Source organism: Vipera berus, assembly GCF_964194415.1.
Source record: "Vipera berus genome assembly, chromosome: 4".
NCBI classification, from domain to species: Eukaryota; Metazoa; Chordata; class Lepidosauria; order Squamata; family Viperidae; genus Vipera; species Vipera berus.
Window position 1 is genome coordinate 7776055 of NC_138206.1, and position 26436 is coordinate 7802490.

General features: G+C 40.0%; 1 protein-coding gene across 1 annotated transcript; it reads left to right on the plus strand.

The window, feature by feature from the left end:
- Positions 1 to 26436, plus strand: PCF11 (PCF11 cleavage and polyadenylation factor subunit). The gene is made up of 16 exons (XM_081327792.1): positions 1 to 666; positions 5629 to 5754; positions 7144 to 7332; positions 7541 to 7750; positions 10262 to 11328; positions 11484 to 11673; positions 11762 to 12206; positions 12365 to 14091; positions 15383 to 15485; positions 16858 to 16977; positions 18072 to 18180; positions 19725 to 19908; positions 22449 to 22604; positions 24090 to 24182; positions 24536 to 24571; positions 25404 to 26436. Exons 1-16 carry the CDS (start codon positions 448 to 450, stop codon positions 25617 to 25619), a joined length of 5190 nt encoding a protein of 1729 aa, XP_081183918.1. The 5' UTR covers positions 1 to 447; the 3' UTR covers positions 25620 to 26436.

Here is a 26436-nt window from a genome sequence, read left to right on the forward strand (position 1 = left end):
CCCTCCCTCCCGCGCGAGCCAACGGCGACGCGGCCAGCGAACAAAAGGCGCTTCCCCAAGCGCCGCCCCTTCCCTCCTGTTCGGAACCATTTCAGATGACGCAGCGGTTGAAGCCGGAGGACAGAAGGCGTTCGCGAGCCGCAGGAGCCGTCGTCGCCGCCGCCATTTTGTGCGTGCGTTTGTGAGAGAGAGAGAGGGGGAGAAAAAAAATAAAGAAAGAAAGGCGGTTGATCGAGGCCACGGGCGGCGGAGGCCGACTACCACCACCTGAGGAGAAAACGAGCAGCGGCGAAGCGGAGGATGAGCTAGAAGAAGCCGGGTGGGATCAGCAGCAGCAGCAGCGGCGGCGAAGGAGAAAAAAAGGCTTTTTTTTTTTGGCCTTGGCCTGCCCTCCTCGGCGGGGGATCGGTCGTCTCCGCGGCCTGTCAGGCCTGAGGGGGGGAGAGAATGTCGGGCGGCGGGACGACCACGACGTCCGAAGGGGCCGCCAGCGGTGGCAACACCGGTGGCGGCAACAGCGAGGACGCCTGCCGCGACTACCAGTCCTCGCTGGACGACCTGACGTTCAACAGCAAGCCGCACATCAACATGCTGACCATCCTGGCCGAGGAGAACGTGCCCTTCGCCAAGGACATCGTCTCGCTGATCGAGGCGCAAATCGCCAAGGTTTTTATATACTCTACGCCGAATACGCTCTCTCTATATACACCCCCCCCTCCCCGAACCCAGCCTGCCCCTTCCCATCTCTTAGGGCCAGCCTTCCTCCTCCTCCTCCTCCTCCTCCTCCTCCACCGCCGTCCACCCCCCCTCCGCCCCCAACCCGCGTGTTTATTTTTGAGCTATAGGTTTAGTTGAGGGGGAGGGGAGAAACAACAGGGGCCCCGCCTAGGTATCTCTTGTGTGAATGCGGGATTCAGAGAAGGTCACGTGTCAAAGGGGGGAGAGAAATAGGCTGGACGGGGGGGGGTTTCATAGGCGGGGTTGGGGAAAGGGACAGACGGAGGGTAGCATTGAGGCCTAGGATAGAGCCAGCTAGGTACAGGTAGTCCTCGACTTACAACCCTTCGTTCAGTGACACTTCGCGGGCTGAACGAGGGCATTGGGGGAAAAAAAAGTTTACTTACGACCATTTTCCCCCACACTTACGACCGTTGCAGCATCCCCATGGTCATGTGACCAGAATCCAGAGGTTTGGCAACAGCAGTCCCAGCTTGATGCGATTACTTTTCTTGCAACCTTCTGGCCGGCCAAGTCGGTGGGGAAGCCAGAGTCACTTAACCCGGTTACTAACTTACCAACTGCGGTGATCCACTTAACAACCAGTGGAAAGGAAGGTCCAAGAACGGGGCAACACTAGGCAACAATGTTGGGCCTCAATTGGGGTCGTAAGTCAAGGACTACCTGTATTTTGGAAGGAGAGGACCCGAGTTAAGCTTGGCTCAGCCTTCCATCTTTCTGAGGTCGGTAAAAGAGGACCCGGATTGTTGGGGGCAGTATTCTTGGAGAGGGCTCTAAAAAGCACTATGAAGCTGTATGTAAGTCTAAGTGCTATTGCTGTTGAGCAGAGGAAGGGTAGAAAAGAGGAAGTCCCAAGGAGGTGAAAGGGGAAATGGATAGTTTTCTTGGGAATGTCACATGGGAAGGCACACACAACCCAGGCAGGCAGCCTCTGAATCTTCTTCTTTTTCCTTGGATCTCTTTCCTTGGATTTCTCTGTGGTTCAAACTTGCCCTCAATGCAGGTAAAACCATTTCCCAGCCATGTCTGGGAAAGAAATGCTGTATCAAAGTAGGTCAGGTTATTGAGAAAGAGTGAAGCCCAAGTCATAAAAAGCATATTTTTCAGGCAGCTGGGGCCATGAGGACAGACATGGATGAAGTGGGGGGGGTGTCTGGAGTGTAATGAGGAGCAATGTAGATGGTCAAGGGTAAGGGGGGGCAGGCAATTTGTGAAAGTGGTTCCAGGTGCTCTGGGAACAGCTGGGGGGAAAAGACTCTACAACTGCCATCCACCCTGGCACATGGCAGCCCAGCAGTGTCAGAAACAGATAGACTGCTAACTGCTTCCTTTCAGATAACTACGGAATCCAGTTTAGATAAAAGGGAGGTAAAGACAATGGATTTTTTTTAAAAGTTATTCTGTTAAAAGCAGAAAGGTAGGAGCCATGTTTGAGAGAACGCTGTAGTGGGAGATAGTTTTCAGATTTAAAAAAGGGAATGGAGAATGGGAGCGTGAGCAAGGTGGAAATGAGACTAGGCCATAGTTGGCAGGAAAAGAAACGCCATTTACGATTAATTTAAGGTTTGACTGAGGAATTACTCTTTTCTATGAAATAATTCCAAGGAAGAGATACTCTACCCAGTTCAGGAAAGGGACCGATTCTTCCCCGAATTTTGTGAGGTATTTTTAAACCTGCATAAATTGGATATACAACATGGCCGCCTGGCAGGGACTATGCAGCAGTTACAGTGCTTGAAACATGCAGTTTTTAAGTCTCCTAGCTTACATATGGCTAATTAGCATGGTAAATATACTTAAAAGGATAAAATCATTTCTGGGACCACTAGCCTTAATTTGTAAGACCTGAAAAGGGAGTTTAGTTAAGAGGAGTGCAATTTCCTTATTATTTTCTGTAGAATAAATTTCTATAGGTGAAGGAGGATCTTTATGCTCCTGGAATGTTTTTAGTAATAGATGCATGATAGGCTAGAGATGTATGTCTGCATGTGTATGCATGATCCATTCCTTGTTAGAGCAGCACGTTCATTAAGGCATGGAAATAAAATGTTCAGCCCTGCCTGCAGGAACCACAGCAGCCTGTCTAATCTCAATATGGCGCCCGAGAAGCCTATGATGCAAAAAGAAAGTCTAGGGTTGTATCAGCTCAGGAATTTTCTGATAAAAGTCACTCTAGCTTATGGTGCAGTATCTTTTTTTCCCCCTGTAGTGTTTTGGTCATTTAAGTAGCAGAAGGGTAGCACATCTCCATTATAATTGAACATTTCTATTCTCTTGCTGTTTCTTCCTCACCCATTTTCCTCAGCTTCTGCCCGTATGTTGGGTTTTTCTTTTGCTAATTCAATCTGGGATATTAAGTTATAATAAAATGGAAACACAGGGTAAAGGGCAATTGTTTACAGTGCAAATCAGTTAGTTTCAGCTCTCTAGAAACCTTCCCTATTTACTTTTAATGTTTTCCGTCTCTCCAGAAGTTCATAATACATAAATTCCAGCTCTGTTATTTGGCTTTGGGATAATGGGGATGGTTACATAGATATCCCCTTGAGTGTATTTAAAAATACCTAAAACATGTATTTCTAATTGGATTTACATAGCTGTCTTTAGTGACCAGGATGAAACGAGAGATTTGAGTTCTCTGAAAACCACTTTTGAAAGAAAATATTGTCTGGAGACAATTTCTACTTAGTGTAATGCAGAGTGGTTTGCCTACCTTTTTAATAAATGATTTTGAAATGTGTGACTGGTATTAAAAATGTAAATAAAATATATAAAATATGTATTTGTCTTTTTATTTACCGGGTGTAGTGCAGAATCTGTTACTAAAGTGTTAACTACTCTGTGGTGTGGTTTACAGGGGAAAAAAAGTCTGAGGGAAGTTCAATTTTTAGGGAAATACTAAGAAAAACACAGACCCACACATATTCAACACTCAACACTTGATGTTTGAAGGAGTGCACCAAACATTCTGTTGAGAACTCTGGACATGGTTTTTCTATAAATAAGCTTTTAAAATTTTATCTCTACTTCCTTGGTGATTTTGAGTTGTCTTTCTCACCTTCCACGACTTCTTGAAAATCTGACGAGGTTTGCCTCAGCTTGGGTGGATCTCCAATATTTCACATTTCTGTTCATGAACTAACTATTGCAATTGTAAATCCTGGTTCTCAGAACGTGGCATTCCACTCATTTAAAGCTGGGATTGTTTTCCACTATCTAAAAACAGATTCTAGGACAACTTTGCCTCATTTCATAATTTCACACATAGTTTTCACAGCTTTGTGAATATAATAGGACATTTTCTAATCCTTGTAATATTTTTATGGCTTTAAGAGGGAAGTTCACACATACTTTTTGGGAATAAGGTTGTAAAGGCTAGCTATATTTTTGACAGCTGTCCTTTACAGTCTTAAGAGCTGCTGCAGATGGGATTTAAGAGCAGGGTACTGAAACTTTCTGGAGGCTGAATACTTTGCAAGCCCTGTTATAACAAGCTAAATTCAATCCTAACAGTTTGCAGATTGCACCTAGTAAATTATTTTCAAGTCCAACTATTAGGGAATTGATAATTGACCAGTGCTGATATTCATGACTTACCTGTTTGGGCAAGCCTTTATCTTTTCCTTAAATGCTGTCCATAAAAGCCATGTACGGTTAAAGAGTTGCTGATCTCCTTCCCTCTTGAGCAGATTTCAAACAAAGGTTTGATGTAAGGGTTTGAGTAATTTGTTTTGAGGAAAAAACCCTACACATTTAAAAGTGAAGAAGATAAAATGTAGTTTAGATTTTTCAAGATTTGAAAACTGCTTATGTGTTTGCATCTTCTAGAAATACCTTAACAATTTGAACTATGTTAAAGCGAAAGACGCTAATTACAAGAAAAACTTGCTACAAGGACAGCCAAACATATTTGAGCAGTGGATTTTGGCAATAAATGCAGACACTGTTTGCTGCTTAACGTGAAATGGCCTGTAAATTTTGAGAATTGATGGGTGCTAAATGGGAATTAAATTATTCCTGTGTAAAAAATCAATGTGTGTGAGAGAAACAATTACCCTCAAGTTTATACATGCTGATGCATTTTGGAAGTTTGTGGCCCTCAGTGTGGATGAGACTAAACATTTTGAACAGAAACGGAAAGGCTTCCACTTTCTTTGGATATTCATTTTCAACAACAGTTCTTACTACATGAACTCGGGGCGTGCCTTACAGACAGAGGAAAAAAATCCATCTTGACTCCTTGGCCATTGAGGAGTGACCAGACATTGAAGATTGTCTTCTGTGCCAGTCTTTGGTTCCAGTTATTTATAAGTGTCTGTTCCAACAACATGATTCCATTGTGGATTTATATTTTTTGGTTCCAGCTATATGACTTGCATATAATTTTGAGAGTGTCTGTTTGGCGTTTCTTCAACTAGTTGGTATTACTTGCGTTTGGATGACAGCAAGTGACGCATGGCTCACCAACAACACTGGTATTCAACTTTCTGTCCACTGAGAATTCTCCCCTTCATTTTATGAGATCTAGTTAATTGATCCATGTCCCATTTTATAGAGATCCCAACAGAAACCACTGTGTGTTCCCTCAAAGTGTAGTCATAGAATGTGAGGTGGCTCATTAAAAACCCCAGTAGTTAATTTTGCATCATGGGCCAAAACTTTCTGCCACTCACAATCACCTTAAAAGAAAACCCAATGTACCAAATAATAGCTGCGCTGGTGTCTATTGATTCTTTTAATAGCTAGGTCTAAAATTAGTAAATTGTATTTTTTTCATCGGATTTGTTACCTACCAGAAATATGGTGGTTTGGGGTTGGTAATTCCTTCATTTAAAAAGATCATTTTTTTTGTTACAACTAAATGTCTCAGTTTTCTTCTTATTACTCCAGGCTCCTCCTAATGAGAAACTTCCTGTTATGTACCTAATGGACTCCATTGTCAAGAATGTTGGACGAGAATATCTTGCTGCATTTACTAAAAACCTAGTTTCAACATTTGTTAATGTGTTTGAAAAGGTATATACATAATATATATATATATATATAAAAATGTGTTTCTCTAAAGCTTTAAAAATTGCTGTTGTATAAATAAAGACATGGCACATTGTCTTATTTTTTTCCCAGTTTTAAGGGTAGAACATAAAAGATGTATTCTCCGTAAGAAAATTTTCATTAGAAAACAAGCTAGAATGCAATCATGTTGTCATGTGTTACGCTTTCTGTGAGTCACTCAGTAGAAAGGACAGTAAAATGCAGCTCATTAGATTATTTTTATGTGTGTTTTTAGCTTTACAGAAGTATGAGTAATGAAGTGTAGGTAGGCACCCTCTTGTTTGTGTTAATTATACCATCATTTAGGGTTTTATCTCATGTGGAAAAATAAACATTAAACCTATTTACTAAGATCTGTAAAGTCTTATTTTGATCAACTTTTCTCTCCAATCTCCAGCCATTTCAATTTTGCATACCTGACCTAATTTATCGCAACAGATCATGGACAGTATTTTTAGCATTAGTTTGCTTGATAAATTTTAAAGATAACTACCAAAGGCAGAATTTTCCTTTACCAATGTACATTGCTGTGAATGTTAAAGGAAATTGAAATAACATTTTCCATTTCAGTAGGGTTTGGTTGAAAGAGGCTAAAACATTTGAGTTAGTCAAACATTAAATCAGTTTAATCTTAAATCAGCTTACTTTTGCCTTGCCGACTTTCTAAACAATAGTCACATTTCTCTGTGACCGTATAAAAAATTAGGCAATGGAAAAGATTTCATGTTTTGACTGTGCTTTTCAGAGTTGGGTTTGTTTTTTTTTGCATATTGACATACAAAAAAGTTTTGCCTTAAGTGCAGTAGTGCAACCTCTTCAACCTGGCGCCCTTCAAATGTGTTGAACAACAATTTCCTTCATGCAAACTCAGCAGCGGACATGCTGTCTCTGGATAATGGGAACTCAACATCTGCAAAAAAAAAACAACCTAAGGAATTGATGGATGTGCCTGTGTTTGGTTTTTATTATATTGCCGGAATATACTTTAATAATAAAAATAAGATTTTATCAATTAATGCTGAGAAGTTGCTTGTGAAATCTGTCCAGTTCTAGTTGATAATGGATACATTTGAAAAATAGGATATAACTGCTATACCTTTACAAGTCCTATGTGAAAGATGAAAGAGACACTTGACTGCTCAAATCTTTTGTTTTACTGTCTGCAAATTAAGTGTATCAGCAAAATGCAGTTTCAGTTGTGCCCACTTGAGTTCTTCACTGTTTTCACTGGAACTTGCATACACAAATGAATAGATATAACTCTAGAACACTTAATGTGATTTTGAATTTTAGAAAGATGGATAACATGTTATATGGACTTAACAAGCCGTAGAATTGTTCTATTGTTCTTAGGTGGATGAAAATACTAGGAAAAGTTTATTTAAATTGCGTTCCACGTGGGATGAAATTTTCCCTCTGAAGATTCTCTATGCTCTTGATGTTCGGGTGAATTCAGTTGACCCTGCTTGGCCTGTTAAGCCGTTACCCCCTAATGTGAATACTTCTAGCATCCACGTGAATCCTAAGTTTTTAAGTAAATCGGTAAGTTTCTGAAACTAATGTTAAAAGTGTTTTTGACTTTTGCACACCATAAATTGATATTGAACACAGTGCCCTTTCATACTGTATGATATGCCCAAAACACATTTTGATTTATTTGTACAAATAAACGAAATTACATAACTGTGAATAATAGCCAGTTTTCCTTCTTCATAAGTAAGAATCATGTATTTTGCCATTTTCTTGGTAGCCTGAGGAGCCTGCTGCACCTAGCTCTACAGTCTGTTCTCTTCCTGTGTCCTGTTCTGCTGTGTCCTCTACTCCAATTGTTCCTGAAATACAAAAGAACTTAACACAAGAGCAGCTGATAAGACAACAGCTGCTGGCAAAACAAAAACAGTTGTTAGAACTTCAACAGAAGAAATTAGAACTTGAACTAGAACAGACAAAAGCACAGCTGGTGAGTAAGATGACTGGCGGCTCTGATGTTTCAGGAATGGATTTTTTTTCTGGTTCCTGATAAAGTCAGTTTAGCTTTGTGGTCCTTGCGGCCTATTCTTTTTCTTTGAACTAGTAGAACTTACGAGTAAAATGTATTTTTTCCCTATTGATTAATCATTGCTACACTGCAGATGATAATGTCTTTCCAACATGTTAACGAGGTGGACAGAGATCAGAATGTATAACTTACTAGAACTCATAGATAAAATGTCTGTTTACTGGGAAAGCAAGGTGTTCTTTTACACATCACAATTGATACGTAAATACCACTGAACTATTGCAGCATCTTCCAGAATCAGTGAAGCCCAGGCCTTTGTATGGGATCACTGCTGTTCAACTTGTCAATGGAAATAGTAGATTTGAAATGCAGGTTTAACAGACAGACTGACTATGAGGAATGTAAATTGTATTAGAAAAGAAACACACAAGGCAGAATCTTGGCATATTTCTCTTCCTAAATGATAATAAAAATTTCTAGCATGGTTTATACTGTGCTGCTAGTAGGTCTTGGGTTTGAGATACTGGACTAATTTTCATATTGTTGTATCGTATGCTACATTTACTCTAAATTTTGCAGAGCTTATAATTTGAAGAAAGTAATATGAATACAGTGGTACCTCGGTACTCATCGTTAATTGGTTCCAAGAGGCACAATGAGTACCACAAATGATGAGTACCAAACAGATTTTTCCCCATACGGAGTAATCTAGTTTGTCACGCTGGTAACTTACACCAACAAGTTCTAGCTTGTGCATGGAGTACCGAACAGTGAATACCAGGACAAAATTTTTGCATCAAAATGGTTTGGGTACCACACTGGATGAGTTTTAAAGCAGTTGAGCACCAAGGTACCACTGTATTGGTTTCAGTGTTGTGATCTTTTTATTTTTCTTCTTGTTGCGAAGTCGTGTCCGACCCATCGCGACCCCATGGACAAAGTTCCTCCAGGCCTTCCTGTCCTCTACCATCTTCTGGAGTCCATTTAAGCTCACGCCTCCTGCTTCAGTAACTCCATCCAGCCACCTCATTCTCTGTCGTCCCCTTCTTCTCTTGCCCTCAATCTTTCCCATCATTAGGCTCTTCTCCAGGGAGTCCTTCCTTCTCATTAGGTGGCCAAAGTATTTGAGTTTCCACTTCAGGATCTGGCCTTCTAAAGAGCAGTCAGGGTTGATCTCCTCTAGGACTGACCAGTTTGAGCGCCTTGCAGTCCAAGGGACTCGCAGGAGTCTTCTCCAGCACCAGAGCTCAAAGGCCTCAATTCTTTGGCGCTCGGCCTTTCTTATGGTCCAACAGCCATACATTGCAACTGGGAAGACCATAGCCTTGACTATACGGACTTTTGTTGGCAGTGTGATGTCTGCTTTTTAGTGTGCTGTCTAGATTTGCCATGGCTTTCCTCCAAGCGTCTTTTAATTTCTTGGCTGCAGTCCCCATCTGCAGTGATCTTGGAGCCCAGGAAAATAAAATCTGTCACTACCTCCATTTCTTCCCCATCTATTTGCCAGGAATTGAGAGGGCCGGATGCCATGATTTTGGTTTTCTTAATGTTAAGTTTCAACCCAACTTTTGCACTCTCCTTCACCTGCAACGAGGCTCTTTAGTTCCTCTTCACTTTCTGCCATTAGAGTGGTATCATCTGCATATCTTAGGTTGTTGATATTTCTCCCGGCAATCTTAATTCCAACTTTTGATTCATCTAGCCCTGCCTTTCTCATGATGTGCTCTTCCTATAAGTTAAACAGGCAGGGTGACAGTATACAGCCTTGCTGGACTCCTTTCCCAATTTTGAACCAATCAGTGGGTTCCGTGTCCAGTTCTCACTGTTGCTTCTTGACCTGCATATAGGTTTCTCTGTCTTTTTATTACCATTACTGAAATACTAGCTATAAGAATGTACTTAACGTTATTTAGCACAACTAGATATTGAAAACATTTTAACAGATACTGACAGCTAAGAAAATTGACCCCAAACCTAAGTTGCTTATCATGGTATCTATGGTATATATTATACTGGTATTGGTTGATACATGAAAGTAATTTCTTTATGTAGCTTAAATTGTTTTACAGGTACTCCTCACTTAATGACCACCATTAGGACAGGCAACTCCATTGCTGAGCAGTGTGGTCATTAAGTGAAACATCGCGTGACCACAACTGGCAATTTCACTTCCGGCTTCTCCATTGAGTCTGGTTGTCAGAAGCCGGTAGTGGAATGTGCGAATGGAGATTGTGTGACCATAGATCACTCTGATGGCCACAGACACCTGCCAGTTGCAAAACACCTAGATCTTGATCATGTGGCCATGGGGATACCAACAGTCATAAATGCAATGACGCTGTTTCAGCACTAACATAACTTTGAAGTGTTGTTAAATAGGGTAGTTCATTAAGGAAAGACGTGTATATTGAACAGCTGCGAGAAATAAAATGGTGCTTGTGTCTGATACATTTGCCCCCTTCCTTATTTCAGGCTGTTTCGCTTAGTGTTCAGCAAAGTGGATCTAACCTGGGCCAAGCACCTTTAAAACAACATGCGCCGCAACCACCTCACCTGCCAGTTAAAGCTCCCCATCCAGCTTGTCTGCCCCCTGAGAAGAACCATTTGTCTCCACTCCATGATGCCAAAATAGCCAATAGAGATCCTCGTCTCAATAGAACGAGTCAGCACTCTTCTCATTCGAAAGATCAGAGTCACAGGAAAGACTTCCTGATGAATGCAGTCAGTCAGCCTGACCCGAAGACTAGCAAACCTCCACAAAGTGAAAAGCAAAATGCCACAAAGCCAGAAAAATTAAAACAGAATGAGAAGCTGCAGAAGAAGGAGTTCGATCAGATGGATGCAAAATTGAAATCCCCCTCTCCTTTGCAAAATAAGCAGCTTCACCCTAAAGAAACCAGGAATCAAGAATGCGAGAATCCCAGAGTGTCGGAAATCAACAAGAGGGATCCCAGATTAAAAAAACATCTTCTAGAGAAACCAGATGGCAAAGATGATGACATCAAAGAAAAAAGGAGATGCGTAGAGAGAAAAGACAAAGAGGAACATAGGTCAATTGGTGGTAGAAATAAAGTAATTAATGGCATTGTACAAAAACAAGATCCCAGTACAGAAGAGTCAGAAAAACAGGGTGGAAAACCAGGAAGGTCAAGCACTAGGAAAAGGTCACGTTCTCCTAGATCTCGATCACCCTCTGCACATTCTCCAAAACGAAGAGAAAGACGGTCACCTAAAAGAAGGCTTAGGAGTCTCTCTCCATCTGGATCTAAGATTGGGAAACCACGACAGTCTGGGCTCAAACCGTCACATCTGGAGGATTTTGGGTCAGGAGCCCGGGATGACCGAAGCTCTAACAAGAGGAACATTAAGCAGGAAGCGAGGGATTCAAGGAGGCCGAAGAAAATCCACGAAGACCGACCGCAAGAAGGGATGAGTCAACATTCTTCCAAGTCAAATTCCGAGCCCAAAGAAAATGTGGAGAATTGGCCAAGTTCCAAATCAAGCAAAAGGTGGAAATCTGGCTGGGAGGAAAATAAAAAGTAGGTTGTTGTTTAATGAGCCGCGACTGATTGTCACTAAATGCAAATCTAAAATTACTGCTGAAATACATTTTCTTTATAAAACTTAAGATAATTTTTAGTCGCTATGGATAGAGACACCATGTAAAAGAGCATGTCGTTTCTATTGCTTTCAGCCCTCAACTTACTGAAGAGCATCAAGGACTCGGTAAATCCCCTCATCAGAGGCACAGGGATACTTGGGCAACTAATAAAGGAGTTCCTTCAACTCGCACACCAAAACAGCAACATCGATTAAGTGTAGATGCTAATTTGCAGATACCCAAAGAACTGACCTTGGCAAACAAGAGAGAGATCCTTAAGAAGGTAATACATGAACTTATTCTTGCAGATTACTTTTTTTTCTTAAAAGCATTGAGGATTAACTTAACTTTTTTTTTCTTTTGACTCACAGGCAAATGAACGTCTCTCATCTGGTGAAATAACCCAGGACGATTTCCTTGTCCTGTGTCATAAGATTCGCCAACTTTTCCAGTACCAGGAAGGAAAACATAGATGTGAGTGGGATAACACAACGGGCGAAAAGGGGATTAACAAAAAGAAGCCCTTATTATCTGAATCGGATTTAATATATCATGAACATAAAGCTAAGCTAAAACGAACGCAGGTTCAACATTCATTTCCGAGACTCAATATAATGGATCCTGAAGAAATATTAGACTATCACTTACCTGATGGATTTCTTTCTGCAATGGACTGTGACCAAACAAAAACCAAATGCGGCGCCCAGTTTGGCGAAAGATCAAGAAGACATTCTCCCGTTGGCGGTAGCAGACCATACTCTGATAATTCTCCACATGATGTCAGGAGAAGACACGATGAGCCAAGTGCCTCGAAAGGTATAAAAATGTTTATATTAGCAAAGCATAATCAGTACGTGTTTCTGTACATGCTTGAGCTACACAGCAGAAATGTTTGAAATGTGTTTCATAGAGATGTGCTTTATGTAATGGGTCTAGTGAATAAACTTCGTAATTTCAATCTATTTTTCTTGAAGGTCTTCGGGAAGAGCAAAGGATCAATGACATTTTCAAGCGGGCCAGATACGAAGATACAGAGAAACAGTTCACTGACCTTCCAGGAACACGATTTGGGGTCTCTGATGGGAAGCAAAGATTTAGTTCGTTGATGGAGGACAGAGCTCATTTTGAAGGTTCTCCTCGACATCCTGGCATAAGGGCAAGTGGAGACGGACAAGCAGGCCATTTTGAAGGGCCAGCTAATCCAGCTTCTCGAATTGAAGGGCCACAAGCACAGCCTAATTTAAGGTTTGAAGGATCGCTAGGTCAGCCAGCTTCTCAGTTTGAAGGGCCTCAAGGACAAGCTGGAGGAAAAGGTCCTCACATGTTTGATGGGCCACCAGCACAGCTTGGAGGTGGTCCCTTAAGGTTCGATGGACCCTCGGGACAAGTTAGTACGGGAAGTGCTATACGGTTTGAGGCTCCGATAGGACAACCAGGGGGAGGTTTACGATTTGAGGGGCCTTCAGGCCAATCTGGGGGAGGGATGAGATTTGAAGGGACCCATGGTCAACCCTCAGGAGGAATGAGGTTTGAGGGACCTCACGGTCATGCAACAGCTGGTATTAGGTTCGAAGGTCCTCATGGCCAGTCTTCTGCTGGAATGAGGTTTGAAGGCATGCATGATCAGCCGTCAAATAATATAAGATTTGATGGCCAGGCTTCAGGTGGATTGAGGTTTGAAGGGCCTCATGGCCAACCTTCAAATGCCATAAGATTTGAAGGACCTCATGACCGGCCAGTGGGACCTCATGGTCCACCAGGAAGCGGAATGAGATTTGAGGGACCACATGGACAGCCTGTAGGGCCTCATGGCCAACAAGGAACTGGCTTAAGATTAGAAGCTCCACATATGCAACCAGTGGGATCCCTGGGACAACCTGGAAGTAATATGCCGTTTGACGGGCCCCACGGACAGCCTATTGGTCCACACGTGCAGCCTACGAGTGGTCTGAGATTTGAAGGCCCTCATGGGCAACCTGTAGGGCCACATGGGCAACCCCTTGGCTCTAGGTTTGAGAGCCCTCACAGTCAGCCTCTGGGCCCACACGGGCAGCTGGGAATTTCTCCCAGGTTTGAGCCACCTTCAGTTCAGACTGGAAGTGGCCTTAGATTTGAAGGGCCTATTAACCAGACAAGGTTTGATGGCTGTCCGTCAAGATTTGATGGTCAGCCTGGCCAGCCATCAATTTTACAAAGACTGGATGGATTACACGTACAGCCTGGCTCAAGGTTTGAAATGGGTCCTGCTCAACAAACACCGCCTCGATTTGATGGTCCAGCTGGTCAGCAGGTCCAGCCTCGTTTTGATGCAATACTTCAGCGATTTGACGATCCTCCACACCCGGCAACGCGATATGACATCCTCCTGGGTCATCAGGGTCCAAGAATCGAAAATGTAGCTAACCATCCTAGCTCACGATTAGAGACGGCACCGTACGGACAAACTGGCCCTTACAATGACGCTCCAAATCAGCCCCCTTACAATGGGGCATCCCAAGGAATGCAGTTCCAGAGACCTGACCAAATATTTGATAGCCCCCAAGGACCAAACTTCAATGGCCCACCTGTTGCTGGAGCGCAACACTTTCCTAATGCAATTAACAGGGCCCCAGGACCCTTTTACGACGACAAGAATCTGCAGGGTCCTCAGTACAGAAATTTTAATAATCTGACAGTTGGAAACGTTCAGTCACCACAGCAGGTAAGTCTTAACGGTGCTTTTGTTGTACTGTTCTTTAAAAACCTCATCTGTCTGTCTGTCTACAGTTGCAGCAAATTATTTTTTCTTAAGATTTGTTTTGTGCATAGGCCTTTGACTAGCAACTGCCTGAACAAATCCCTGCAGTTTTCTTGGCAGGATTTTGGAAGTGGCTTGCTTTTGCCTCCTTCCTAAGGCTGAGAGGGGGTGACCAGCCCAAAGTGACCCAACCAGCTTCATGCCCAAGTTGGGAGTAGAACTCACAATTTCCTGGTATCTAGCCTTATGCCTTACACAAAACTGGTTATGGATTAAGAAATACAAATACGTCAACAAAGTCTTAAAATAGTATAATTAAGTGAATCGTAAATTTTCACTGAAGTTGATTGATGCCATGAAAAGTACTGAATCTTGAATATTAGTTTCTGTCACAATGTCATAATGTCTGAAATGGTTTTTGTCAGAAAAAAAATTGTATTCCTACGCAGTTTCTTTGCAATGGGTTAATTTCCACACCTGCAAAATTACATCAGTAAAACTAGCATAATCCCCTGAATTCATACTGTAGATCAGGGGTGTCAAACTCAGTTTCATTGAGGGCCGCATCAGCATTGCGGTTGCCCTCAGGGGGCCAGGTGGGTGTGGCCTGGGTGGGTGTGGCCTACTGGGTGGGCGTGGCTAAAGTGTGTATGGCCTACTGGGTGGGCGTGGCCAGCTCTACATTGTTCGCATCAAGGGTGCCTATGGGGGCCTGGGCAGGAGTGGGACAGATCTGAGGGTCTGTGGCAGAAGGAGGGTCTCTGGGCCAGGGCCAAGGCAGTGGGGGCCGTTCCCTCACTGTTTCCAGGATGGCTTCGCGGGCCACATGAAACCACTTCGCGGGCCGGATCCGGCCCCCGGGCCTTGTGTTTGACATGTCTGCTGTAGATAATTTCATTGGCTAAGTGAAGATTATAAATAATGGCCTTATCAGTTGAAGAAAATAAGCTCATCAGTCTTCATTTGGAAAAAAATAAAGCAAAATTTCCACATGGGTGGCTAGCTGGTATAAAAGGATTTTAAGACTGATGTTAACATTGGATACTTATAACGTGGATAGTCTGCTGACATTTTAAACCGCTCAAAGTGCTGTAAAGCACTATGGAGCAGTATATAAGTCTTAAGTGCTATTGCTGTTATTGCTAATTTCATTTCATTAAATGGTCTTATATTCTGTACATGACTGAAATAAAGATTGATTTGTTTTTGTCCTTAAGAGGGAAAAAAAAGCATTTGGATTGTGCTTTTTTTACAGGTATCTGTTCTGCCAGTATCTTCTGGCCAGCCTTTCAATCAAGGGCAGCCACTACTGCCGGTTCATGCACAAAACCCTGGAGGTTTTGTTCAAAATCAGCCAGGTTAGCATTTACTTTTTTTTGGAGGGGTGTGTATGTTTTAATGAAATTTTGCATTATTTGAAAGTTGATGGGAATAATTTGTCTATATTAAATCTGAAAGATGTGTTCAGCAGCAAAGCTTGGTACAACTGTGAAAATTTAATTTAATTCAATTTAGTATCATAGGGTCACTAAGGTAAAATTGGTATGTATGTTCTGCTTATAGACAAGATGTTTATCTACAGATACTTTCCCCATAAGATAGGACGAATATGAAATTCAGAGTTCAAATTACGGTATAATCTCTTAACTGCATCCTAGAAAATGATCTGTAGCCCTATGGGTTGCAGAATTTTGATTGTTCAACATAAAGTAGTATCTTCCCCCCTTCCCCACACATTCCTCAGTGACTGAGAACATAACGTAACTTGCTCTAGTTTTCTGGATTGTGATCTGTGATAGCAACAGGAATTTTGACCATTCCTGAAATTTTTGAAGATAGCAGGAATAAATAGACAATGATTGTAAGTAGATGGCATATAAAAGAGCTGGATATTAGTTGTTCAAAGTTTAGTTGGATTGCAAAATTTGTGTGTAAGAGCTGGCATAGTGAATTATTGTCTGACCAGAATCACATTTGTTTATAATTCTCAGAAACAAAAATATACATTCATATTTCTAGGAATTAATTATTAGGTCTGAATTTATTAAATCTATTATGGTGGAGATTTATTTAAAAACTAAAGTTTCCAGAACATCAGAAGAGGAATTTGAGTAAAAATGGCATTCAGAAAACTACATTTTAAACAATATAAATATAATATATATTTATAAAAATCACAGTAGACACATACAAATCTTCATCCACCAGGGATATAATCTTACTTATTTTAATAATAATAGATATAATTATACCCATGACTATGAAGCTTTTTATGTGCCCATTGTAATTTTTTATTATTTTTAATTTCTAGAATTGTGTTTTGTAATACAATTTTAGTTTTTCAAGTTCAAGTTTCAAAGAATGAAACCATATGTACCGATGACCTTCTTTTTGGAAGAATAAGTCCTAAGCATTTTTGAGCACATGATGAAACATAAGCATTTTCTTATCATGGTCTTCTGTAACATTTGTTAGATAGATTCTCAAAGAGATAAATTCTCAAATGTTTTGATCTGCATTTATACAAGGTTATTGTATAAATTAAAATGGGAAGGTGGTTAAAATGGTCCTCAAGTTCTTTTAAGTGAAGCCAATATTGAAGATGGAGAAATGGATGATGATTTGTTTGTTTAACCTTTGACAATAACTACTTCAAATACTTGAAATCTAAATTGAGTTTCTAATCTAGAGTAATATATTATACATTTTCATATTTTCACTCATTTCTAGGGAATATCCCACTTTCCTACCCTGATAATCATCTTGGACAACTTGATGTGAATGAGCTATTTTCAAAACTACTCTCTACAGGAATTCTTAAATCTTTGCAGCCCGATTCATCTTCATCACGTAAGTATCCTTTTGTCATTAGTGTAGAATTTCCTTTGTATCCTAATAAATATCCCCCCCTTCTCTCTCTCTTATCTCTAATTCAAGTACTATCCATCTCACTCTTGGTATTTTGAACATATTGTACCAATGAATGTTTATGGCCACCAGTCCAATATAAAGCATTAGAAATCATTTGGTTTTCTTTTTTCTGGGCAGAAATTGACCAGTTGAAAATGGATCTGTAAAAACTTAAGTTTTTAAGCCTGTCAGTTGGAAATAGTGTGTATATGTATGAATGCACAAATGTGTTACTGTGCTTCCAGCTGATACATTTTTGCATGTATATATAAAGAAAACTAAACCAGGAGATAAAGTTAGCTGTATTGAAAGAAACTTGTTGTTATTCAGCATCAGCCTGTGATACCGGCAGCTGAGTCTGATGATTCTGAAGAGGAAGAGGAAGAGGAGGAGGGGTTTGGAGAGCCTTTGGTGTCAGAGGGAGGCTCTGATGCACTGCAGGACTCTCAGCCTGGCCCCTCCCATCATGTTCCTCATCAGACTCAGCCATGTGAGCACGAGGTATTGGATGTAGATGATTCACAGCTGGATCTATTCAGGGACGCTAGGAGCACGAGGCAATCCAGCAGAGTAGAACAGAGAAAGGCAATGAGGCAATTCGGTGAGAGGAGGAGAAGACAATGAGAAGCCACGCCTTGGGACTGCTGATAAAAGGGGAAGGTGTGGGAGGTGCTGGTTGCTGAAGGCAACCATTTGAAGATCTTATGCTAGAGTCCTGGTCTGTTATTCTTGTTTAACTCTTGTTTGAACTTTTCGTTTAACTCTTGTTTGAACTTTTGATTTCTTTGTAAATAAATTTGGTTGGGTTTTTACAGCCTGTTGACTATAAAAAGGGGTTGTCCCTGACACTCAAACAGGGCCGGTCGTAGGCTGGAACAGAACAGAAACTGATCAGTCACTATCCCTGAACACACTGTATCTGAGATCAATGTTGATCTTACAGATAAAGTTACTTTAATTTTTTTTTCACACTGCTACAATTGAGGAAGCAAAGGTTATATCCCAGTATTTAAAAATACATCTCATTTATTTAGAAGTCAGTGAAGTTTCAACTCAACCACCTCCAGAGGAAGAAGAGGATGATCAAGATCAGAATGAGGATATTCCAGACCTAACTAATTTTGTGATAGAAGAACTAAAACAGTATGTGCATTTAATGGGGCGAAGAGGGGATTATATCCAATTGTGTAGTTTAAATAAGTAATTCCAAATGAATTGTAAAAAAAAACCCCAAAAATCAGGTGACTCCTAAGGGTAAAAAATTGTGGTAGCTTTGTATAAATTCAATATTTATTTTAAATACTGTAACATTTATTCAGTTAAGCATTAATCATTCTAGATTAAGAGATTCCAAGGTTTGCGGTGGATTTCTTTAACTTGGTGTCAGCTTGAACTCAAAAAAGTGATAAATCCAGAGACAGTTCTTTCCAGTGAACCAAGTCCCTTTTAACATCTTTTATACAAGAACTAATGTAGAGAAATTTATCTAGCTGTTCTATTTTTGGAAAATTACACCTAAATACGCACATGCAAAAATATACATAAACTGAAATTCCCAAATAACCCAGCTCTTAACATTACAAGCACTTTTTATACATTTATCTTCAAAGCAGATATCGTACGTAGTTTTTTAACCTCTGTTTGGTACTGAACCATTCATTAATCCTCCATTTATTTTGATATATGGTTTTATTTCCATCGTATGCCATTCTTAATGTGTTTTATCACTGCATATTTGGGAAATACATACCATAATTAAAAGCTTTTGAATTTTGTTTACATCAATAAACATGCAATAAAATTACTTTTCATATAATTCTAATCGATCTGCAGAAGATTAAAAGTCTGATTTGCAGAATTCTTTGGCATCTCTGGTATGTTTTCAATTAGAATTGTGCCAATCCCTTACGCAGGCACACTTGACAAAGTAATCCCTCTGTGGTTTAACCATCTTGATGGTTGAAAATAAAATTGACCTGTATTTCCATCTGTAATATGTATTTGGACTTCACAATTTTCCATTTCAGGTAGTGGTCACGAATCAGATAACTTAAGTTTTCTAACTTTTTCTTTAAAAAAGAATATAATTAAATTTCCAAAAGTAAAATGCTAAAATAAAAAAAAAGTATAAAAAAAGAGCAAAGTTGGGGGAGGGGAACAACAGGGAAAGTTTGAAGTTGAAAAAGTGACAGAAAAAACAAACCGAAAAGTAATTAAATAAATAAGATAAATAAGATTGCTTCCAACCCTCTTCAGGACTGATACAATTACACAGTGCTTTTTTTGTAAAAGAAAAAGGTGCCGGAACTCACACATGTCATACAACCCGCCTTGCCTACACTATAAGGTTCCATCCAAAAAAGGTGCCGGAACTCCGTTCTGAGCATTCTATGACAAAAAAGCCCTGCAATTACATAATAAAATATACTCTTGTTTTAGTTTAACAAAAGAACGAAGATATCAAAAACTAAAATATAAAAGGATGTACGTACCAAACAATCAAATAACAACACCAGTGTGTCATATCATAATCTCTTAATTTGAATAAAACATATAACCTGTAAGTGTATCATGTTATAAATTCCCAAAATATAGTTGAATATTTAATATTTCTGTATTATAAAATCTATAACGGAAGATCCCTCTATGCAAAGTTTTCTAACTTGACACTTCTGTTTTGTTTTCAGACGTTATGATAGCGTTATAAACAGGCTCTACACTGGCATTCAGTGTTACTCTTGTGGAATGAGGTTTACAACTTCACAGACAGATGTGTATGCAGACCATCTGGATTGGCATTATCGCCAGAACCGCACAGAAAAGGATGTTAGCAGGAAAATCACTCACAGGAGATGGTACTACAGCTTAACAGTAAGCAGCTATTTACATTATTTGGCACAGAGAATATTTATTCAATGTTCTTGCTTCATCTTTTCCTGGGGGGGGGGGAGAGAGAGAAAGGGGATAATAATACAGGTAGTCCTCAGCTTATGACCACAATTGAACCCAAAATTTCTGTTGCTAAATGAGACATTTGCTAAGTGAATTTTGCCCCATCTTAACGACTTTTCTTGCCACAATTCTTAAGTGAATCACTGCAGTTGTTAGTAACACGGTTATTAAGTGGATCTGGCTTCCCCATTGACTTGGCTTTTTAGAAGATCGCAAAAGGGGATCGTGTGACCCTGGGGATGCTACAATGGTTGTAAGTGTGAAAAACAGTCATAACTCACTTTTTTTCAGTTCCATTGGTAACTTCGACTGGTCACTAAGTGGACTGCTGTAAGTCGAGGACTACATGCAAAAACGTTAAAATTACTTGAGAATGACTTTTGGGCAGCAGCAAAAACATTGTTGATATGAGATAGACTTTCCTCTATGATTAGTTGATAAATGCAGATAATTGTCCTTGTTTAATTCATGAGGAATACTGTTAAATCTTGACAAATTCTAGTTTGCTGTTTTTCAAGGAGATGTGATGTTTGTTTATTTCTTTAATTTATATGCTGCCCATCTCACTCTACAAAGCCACTCTTTGTAATTCCTTTGTTTGAAGATGGACATTTCTATTAATGCATTATTTTTAAAATAATAACAAGGTTGTGCTGGGTTCCCCCCCCCCCCCCAAGAGATAGTTTGGTGGTAACTTTGGAAACCAAGAGGAAACATTAGAATAAATTGTGTAATTCTTCAAATTTGTCTTGACTGTTCTAACTGCTAAGTTTTCTCGGGAGAAAGAATATTTGCTACTAGCCTTTTAATAGCATTACATCCGTGACATATTTTATTGATTTCTCGGATCACTAAGATCATTTGCTGCTATTGTTTTAACAGGTCTTTGGGTAGTAATCCAGCTTGTAGGCTTAACACACTTTGTTCTCTTATTGATTCCCATAAACCACAACGTTCTCTTTGTAATCACTGCCATAAAAATGCTCTCTGGTGGTGGCATATGGTCACAGCCGCTGTCTCTAAAAATAATGCCCTATAGCCTTGCCCCTGTGTTTAGAAGAAAAGAATATGCAGTTACAGCAGTTAAATTCTAAACTGAGAAATTGAAAGCTGAGGTTTTAGTGGCATTAGGTAGTCAAAGCATTTTTGTTTTCTGCATGCCTGATCTACGCATTTTCCTAGGTGCTGTGTCACACGTGGACCTTGGTCTTAACGTTTGTTTACAGATATTTGGTGATAGAGTTTTCTTGCATGTAGCACCTATTTAGGGGAGAGCTGAGTAGCTTGAAATCAAGTTGCCTCTTGTCCCTTTTCAGAAGATTCGAGGAAGGATGAAAAACAAGTCCCAACTGTGGTTTTTCAAAAGGCAACTGGACTTTGTTTTTCCTTGGAAGACGTTTCGCTTCTCATCCAAGAAGATTTTTCAGTTCTGACTGAATGGTGGAGAATGGGAGGATTTATACTCCTTGCAGTCATCTGGTTGTGTAAGAGTCCAGTTGTCTTTTGAAAAACCACAGTTGGGACAACCATGATCTTGGATAACTGAGAATCTCCATAGACGATCAAAAACAAGATTAAAACTTTATATCAATACGGCTGGTCCTCACTTACCGACTGCAATTGGTCGCCTTGCAGCGAGATGGGCAGCAAACAAATTTAATAATAATAATATTTTTTTAAAATAGGGCTGTTAACTCCACTGATAAGTCAGTAATGTGATCATTAAATGAAACATCCCATGGCTGTGCCAGCTTACAAGATCAATTCTGGTTGTGTCGTGAAGCAAATCCCTCATGGTCATTAAGCGTGATGATTCATGACCACAACTGGCAAGTTTCTTACAGCTTCCTAGCTTGTTGGAAACTGGTTGAACATGTGCGATGGCTGAGGATGTTGCAAATGCATTCTGGCTGCTAAGGGCCCGAAACACAGTCATAGCTTTGAGGACAAGTCAAAACTATTTTTCAGTGTCGCCATAACTTTGAATGGTCACTGAAGAGCAGACGGTGAACAAGGATTACCACCTATGCATCACTGGGCACAATGTGTTCCACTTGGCTCACTGAATTGAAAATAATAATAATAATAATAATAATAATAATAATAATAATAATAATAATAATAATAATAATAATAATAATAATAATAATAAAGTTGGAAGGGACCTTGGAGGTCATCTAGTCCAACCCCCTGCTAAGGCAGGAAACCCTATACCATTTCAGACAAAATTTCATATGGTGCTGGAGAATTTGGATGGATTGAAGAGCAGCGTGTCAAGAGGTCTGTTTTTTTCAGAATAAGACCGCCTAGACTTGATCCTGTTGCTGAAATACGATCATTAATTGCTGCTGGTCACTGGCAACAAAGAGACAAAGATGTATTCAGCAGAGGAATAAAGTCATGCTACCATGTAAAAATTTTGGAAAGTGGGCTAAACATTTTTCAATGTTCTTCTTTAGGACTGGATAGAGTTTGAAGAAATAGCCGATTTAGAGGAACGTGCCAAGAGCCAGTTCTTTGAAAAAGTACACGAAGAAGTTGTATTAAAAACTCAAGAAGCTGCCAAGGAGAAGGAGTTTCAGAGTGTGCCTGCCGGCCCAGCTGGAGTACACGAGGTAGGCATTTGCTGCGTAACTGGCTTCACGTAACTGATGTTTTTTAAGTTGGCGTAATTGTACTACGATCCTTTGTTTGGCACTTAACATTTTACTAGCGCTTGGATTATATAAAAATAGACCCACGTGGGTTTTAACATTTGTGCATTTTTTTTTAAAAAAAGGGGCAACTATGAAAAATCACACACAGATGTTTACAATATTTACAATATATATATATATATAAAACTCTGTTTGTAACCTTCAGTTGGATGAAATGGTTTAGATGGCATCCATTTCTGAAAACAGCGTACCTCAAATGGGCTAATTTACTGAATACCAGGATGCATTACTCCTGTGGGTATGAAATTTGGGGAAGCTGTGGCCGCTTCGGCACCATTCTGCTGCTGCTCCTTCTGCTTCAGTGCCGCCACAGTCAGCTGTAGTCATTGTCTCGTCCAACATTCCCTGACACAGTCAGTTGTAATCGCCCTTGTGGGAAGCTGAAGCAAAGTCTGCTTCTGGGAAGCTAGCAGAGAGCATTGCCAATGGAGAAGCTAGCAGAGGAGGTCACAAGCTGCTTGAATAAGTCCTCATTCAAGCAACCAGTCCCTCTTGTCTTTATTTTTGCTTGTCCCTGTTCAACCTTGTTGACCCGTGTGCCATCCCTGACCTGCGTGGAGCATCTTGCAAATTGTTCCTGGCCCACACAGCCCCTCTTATCTACCTCCATCACACTTCCCATGCCACATCCCTGCACATCCTCCCTGACTCATGCTGCACCTCTCGTGAACCCCTGCATGCTGTTCCCAATCTGTGCCACAGCCTCGCGTGTCCTTCAGGCCCACACAGCACCACCCGTATACTCCTCTTCCCAACCCACACCACACCTGTGTGCCTGACCCACACCGTACTCCCAGGGAGCCAAAGGGCTGTTCAAAAGGCACCACATAGATCAGAAATATGCAAGAGATGCTGTGCGTTTGGGGTATGTGGAAGTATGTGGGCTGGGAGAGTCTAGGCTAGGGCAACTCATTGTGGCTGTCTTGTGGCCATCTCATAGTGGACAATTCCACGCAAGGTAACTCAATGCGATAAATGTTATCTGCCAGTTTCTTTGACATTGTTTCCACTGACAAAAATGGAAATGTCGAAGAAATAGTGGCAGATAACATTTATTGTGTTGAGTTATCCCGCATGGAATTGTTCGTGGCGAATTGGCCCCCTGGCAAGTTGGCTGTTGCAAATGGTCCCATTCCGGGCTGGGAATGCACAAGTGTGGGCGTTGTGGTAAAGGTTGCATGAATTACTTAAGGAAATATTTTTGAAACAATGACTCAGCGGGTTATGGGTTGTCTAGTTACAGAAGTAATAATGCCAGCCTGCAAAATTTCTGCCTTTGTCATGGGCCAGGTATACTTGGGGGGGCGGGGAATGATTGTTCTGCTGCTCATCTGAAAATACAAACAATATTTTGTAAGGATAACTATATTTCATTGCTTTTAGAGCTGTGAAATCTGCCAGGAGCAGTTTGAGCAATATTGGGATGAGGAAGAGGAGGAATGGCACTTAAAAAACGCAATTCGTGTAGAGGAAAAGGTAACGTTGCATTTTTTTGTGTATGCAGTACGCTTAAAAATGTCTATTTTGGCTTGATATGCTATCGTTATTTTCTATAAGTTTTAGGAATTGTTATCCCTGAAAATATTCCCTTCCAATCATGCCCACGCTGATTTCCATCAGTCTACTTCTGTGAGATTTGCCACAGGTCCAAAGGAGATTGAATCAAATATAGTGAAATATCAGCAAAGGAGGAAATGACAGCTTTAACTTCCTGTTTTTATAGAAATAGTTCAGAGAGAGTGATGTCCCCCTGCAGAAAGAGAATTTGTTTTGCAGTGTACTTTGCGTGTCTTTTTGTAAACTAAGATGAGTTTGCTTTCCTTTTGTAGATCTACCATCCATCGTGTTACGAAGATTATCAAAAGGTAAACAAAAACTTGCTTTGATCTTCTGTGTTGAGGCTGCAAAAGCTGGTGTTTGAATCACTAATCCTTACCGGGCTTATTTGACTATAGCAGGAAGAGGTAGCAATATCTTCTAAGTCAGACTAAATATTCCTTGCTGTTGATGATTATATCTAGGGCTGGTTGACATTAGAGAATATCCGAATAATATCTGGATTTTACATGTGCTGAATTAACCATAAAGACAGCTGGTTGACCGTAGGCACACACTAGTGTGAAAATCCTAAGTACAGAAACTGAACCTTTTGAAGATGATTTTATTTATTTATTTATTTATTTATTTATTTATTTATTTATTTATTTATTTATTTATTTGATTGATTGATTGATTGATTTGATTTGATTTGATTTGATTTGATTTGTATACCGCCCTTCTCCCTAAGGACTCAGGGCGGTGAACAGTGACATAAATAACAGAATGCACAAATACAGATATTGAAAACAAATTAAACCCTAATTTTGCCCAAATGCAGAAGATAGTTGTCTTAAAACAATAATTAAAACAGAACCCGTCAGACCAGTGATCCTTAAAAAAAATTGCAAAAATTTAAGAATGAATTTTATTTTAAGTGGTTTTTTAAATCCTTGCCATCTTGCGAACCAGTGTTGACCTTTTCTGCACGAAAGCCAAAATCTCTAGAATTCTAACAAAATCAAAGTGTTTTTTTACTCTGCTTTTGAATGAAGGAATCCACCCGGATTATGTTTTGCTTTTCACATTAAAGGGGGGGGGGAGGAAAAAACCACCTTCACCCTCCATTCCCACATATGATGTGTTAATTTTGTCTTGCAGACTTCATCGTTTGATTCCACCCCATCTCCAAGCAAAACTCCCACGGAGAACCCACTAAATATTATGTTAAATATTGTCAAACAAGAAGGACAGGACTCCTGTAACAGCCCCAAAGTCAAAGAAGAACCAGAAGAGAAAGCTAATGATTGCATTGATGGGAATACACCTGAATCTGCTGAAATTAAAACAGAGCCTGAAAAGGTTGAATCGGTTTAAACTGTGGGTTGTTTTTTTTTTTAATTACAGAGAAATGCTTATTGTGTCCTACTGACTCGAATGCAAATAATTTTTATATGAATAAAATGTTTGCCTGGGGCAGGGCCCCAGCTACTGACTTGGTTAATAAATACATTTTTGTATTTGAATTTCTTATTGCCTGCACCGTGTCAGGTGTCTTTATCGTGTGGAAGTTCTGTAGATGGTGTACAAATTTAACAGGAATAGACTGTATATGTAAGAAAAAAAACTGTACATTTTTTTTCATTTGTGGAAATGTAAATTATAAATAAAAGATATTTTTGCTATCTACGGAGTGTAATGTTTATGCACACCATCCATTTAAACAACAACACCACACTTAACCTTGGGGGTGTTTTAAAGGCAACAGAGGCTTCTATATAATGCTTGTGCTTAACTAGGATTCTTTCAGACATAACAAGGAAGATTCTTTTGCCGTAAGATTTGATAAGGAGAAAATTACTGTCTGAAGAAAGTTCTTTTGCAAATCTTGAATTGCTTTTCTTAAGCATTCACAGTAGTAGTTTAAAAAGAAAAGTAGGTTTACAGAACAGATTTAACCTAGTTCCCTTTGGATACTTACCTACACCTTACAAACAGATCTAGGTTTTCATAATTTCAACTACACAGTACACAAAAAGCTTAGTCTTTTTTTTCCATTTTAGAGGAACAAATGTAAGATTTGCTCGTTTGCAACATGGTTAATTTTTTTGTTGGTTTATTGAATCTAAATAGTAGAAGAGATTACCAAGAAATGTTAATATTTATTTCGTGTAATAAATTAGAATGAAGTATA

Excerpts from the sequence above, each read along its gene's own strand:
- PCF11 (XM_081327792.1), top strand. The coding sequence starts at position 448 with ATGTCGGGCGGCGGGACGACCACGACGTCCGAAGGGGCCGCCAGCGGT. Across the intron at positions 16,978-18,071 it reads GCCCGATTCATCTTCATCAC|AAGTCAGTGAAGTTTCAACT; the intron begins GTAAGTATCCTT and ends TCATTTATTTAG. Across the intron at positions 19,909-22,448 it reads GATGGTACTACAGCTTAACA|GACTGGATAGAGTTTGAAGA; the intron begins GTAAGCAGCTAT and ends GTTCTTCTTTAG.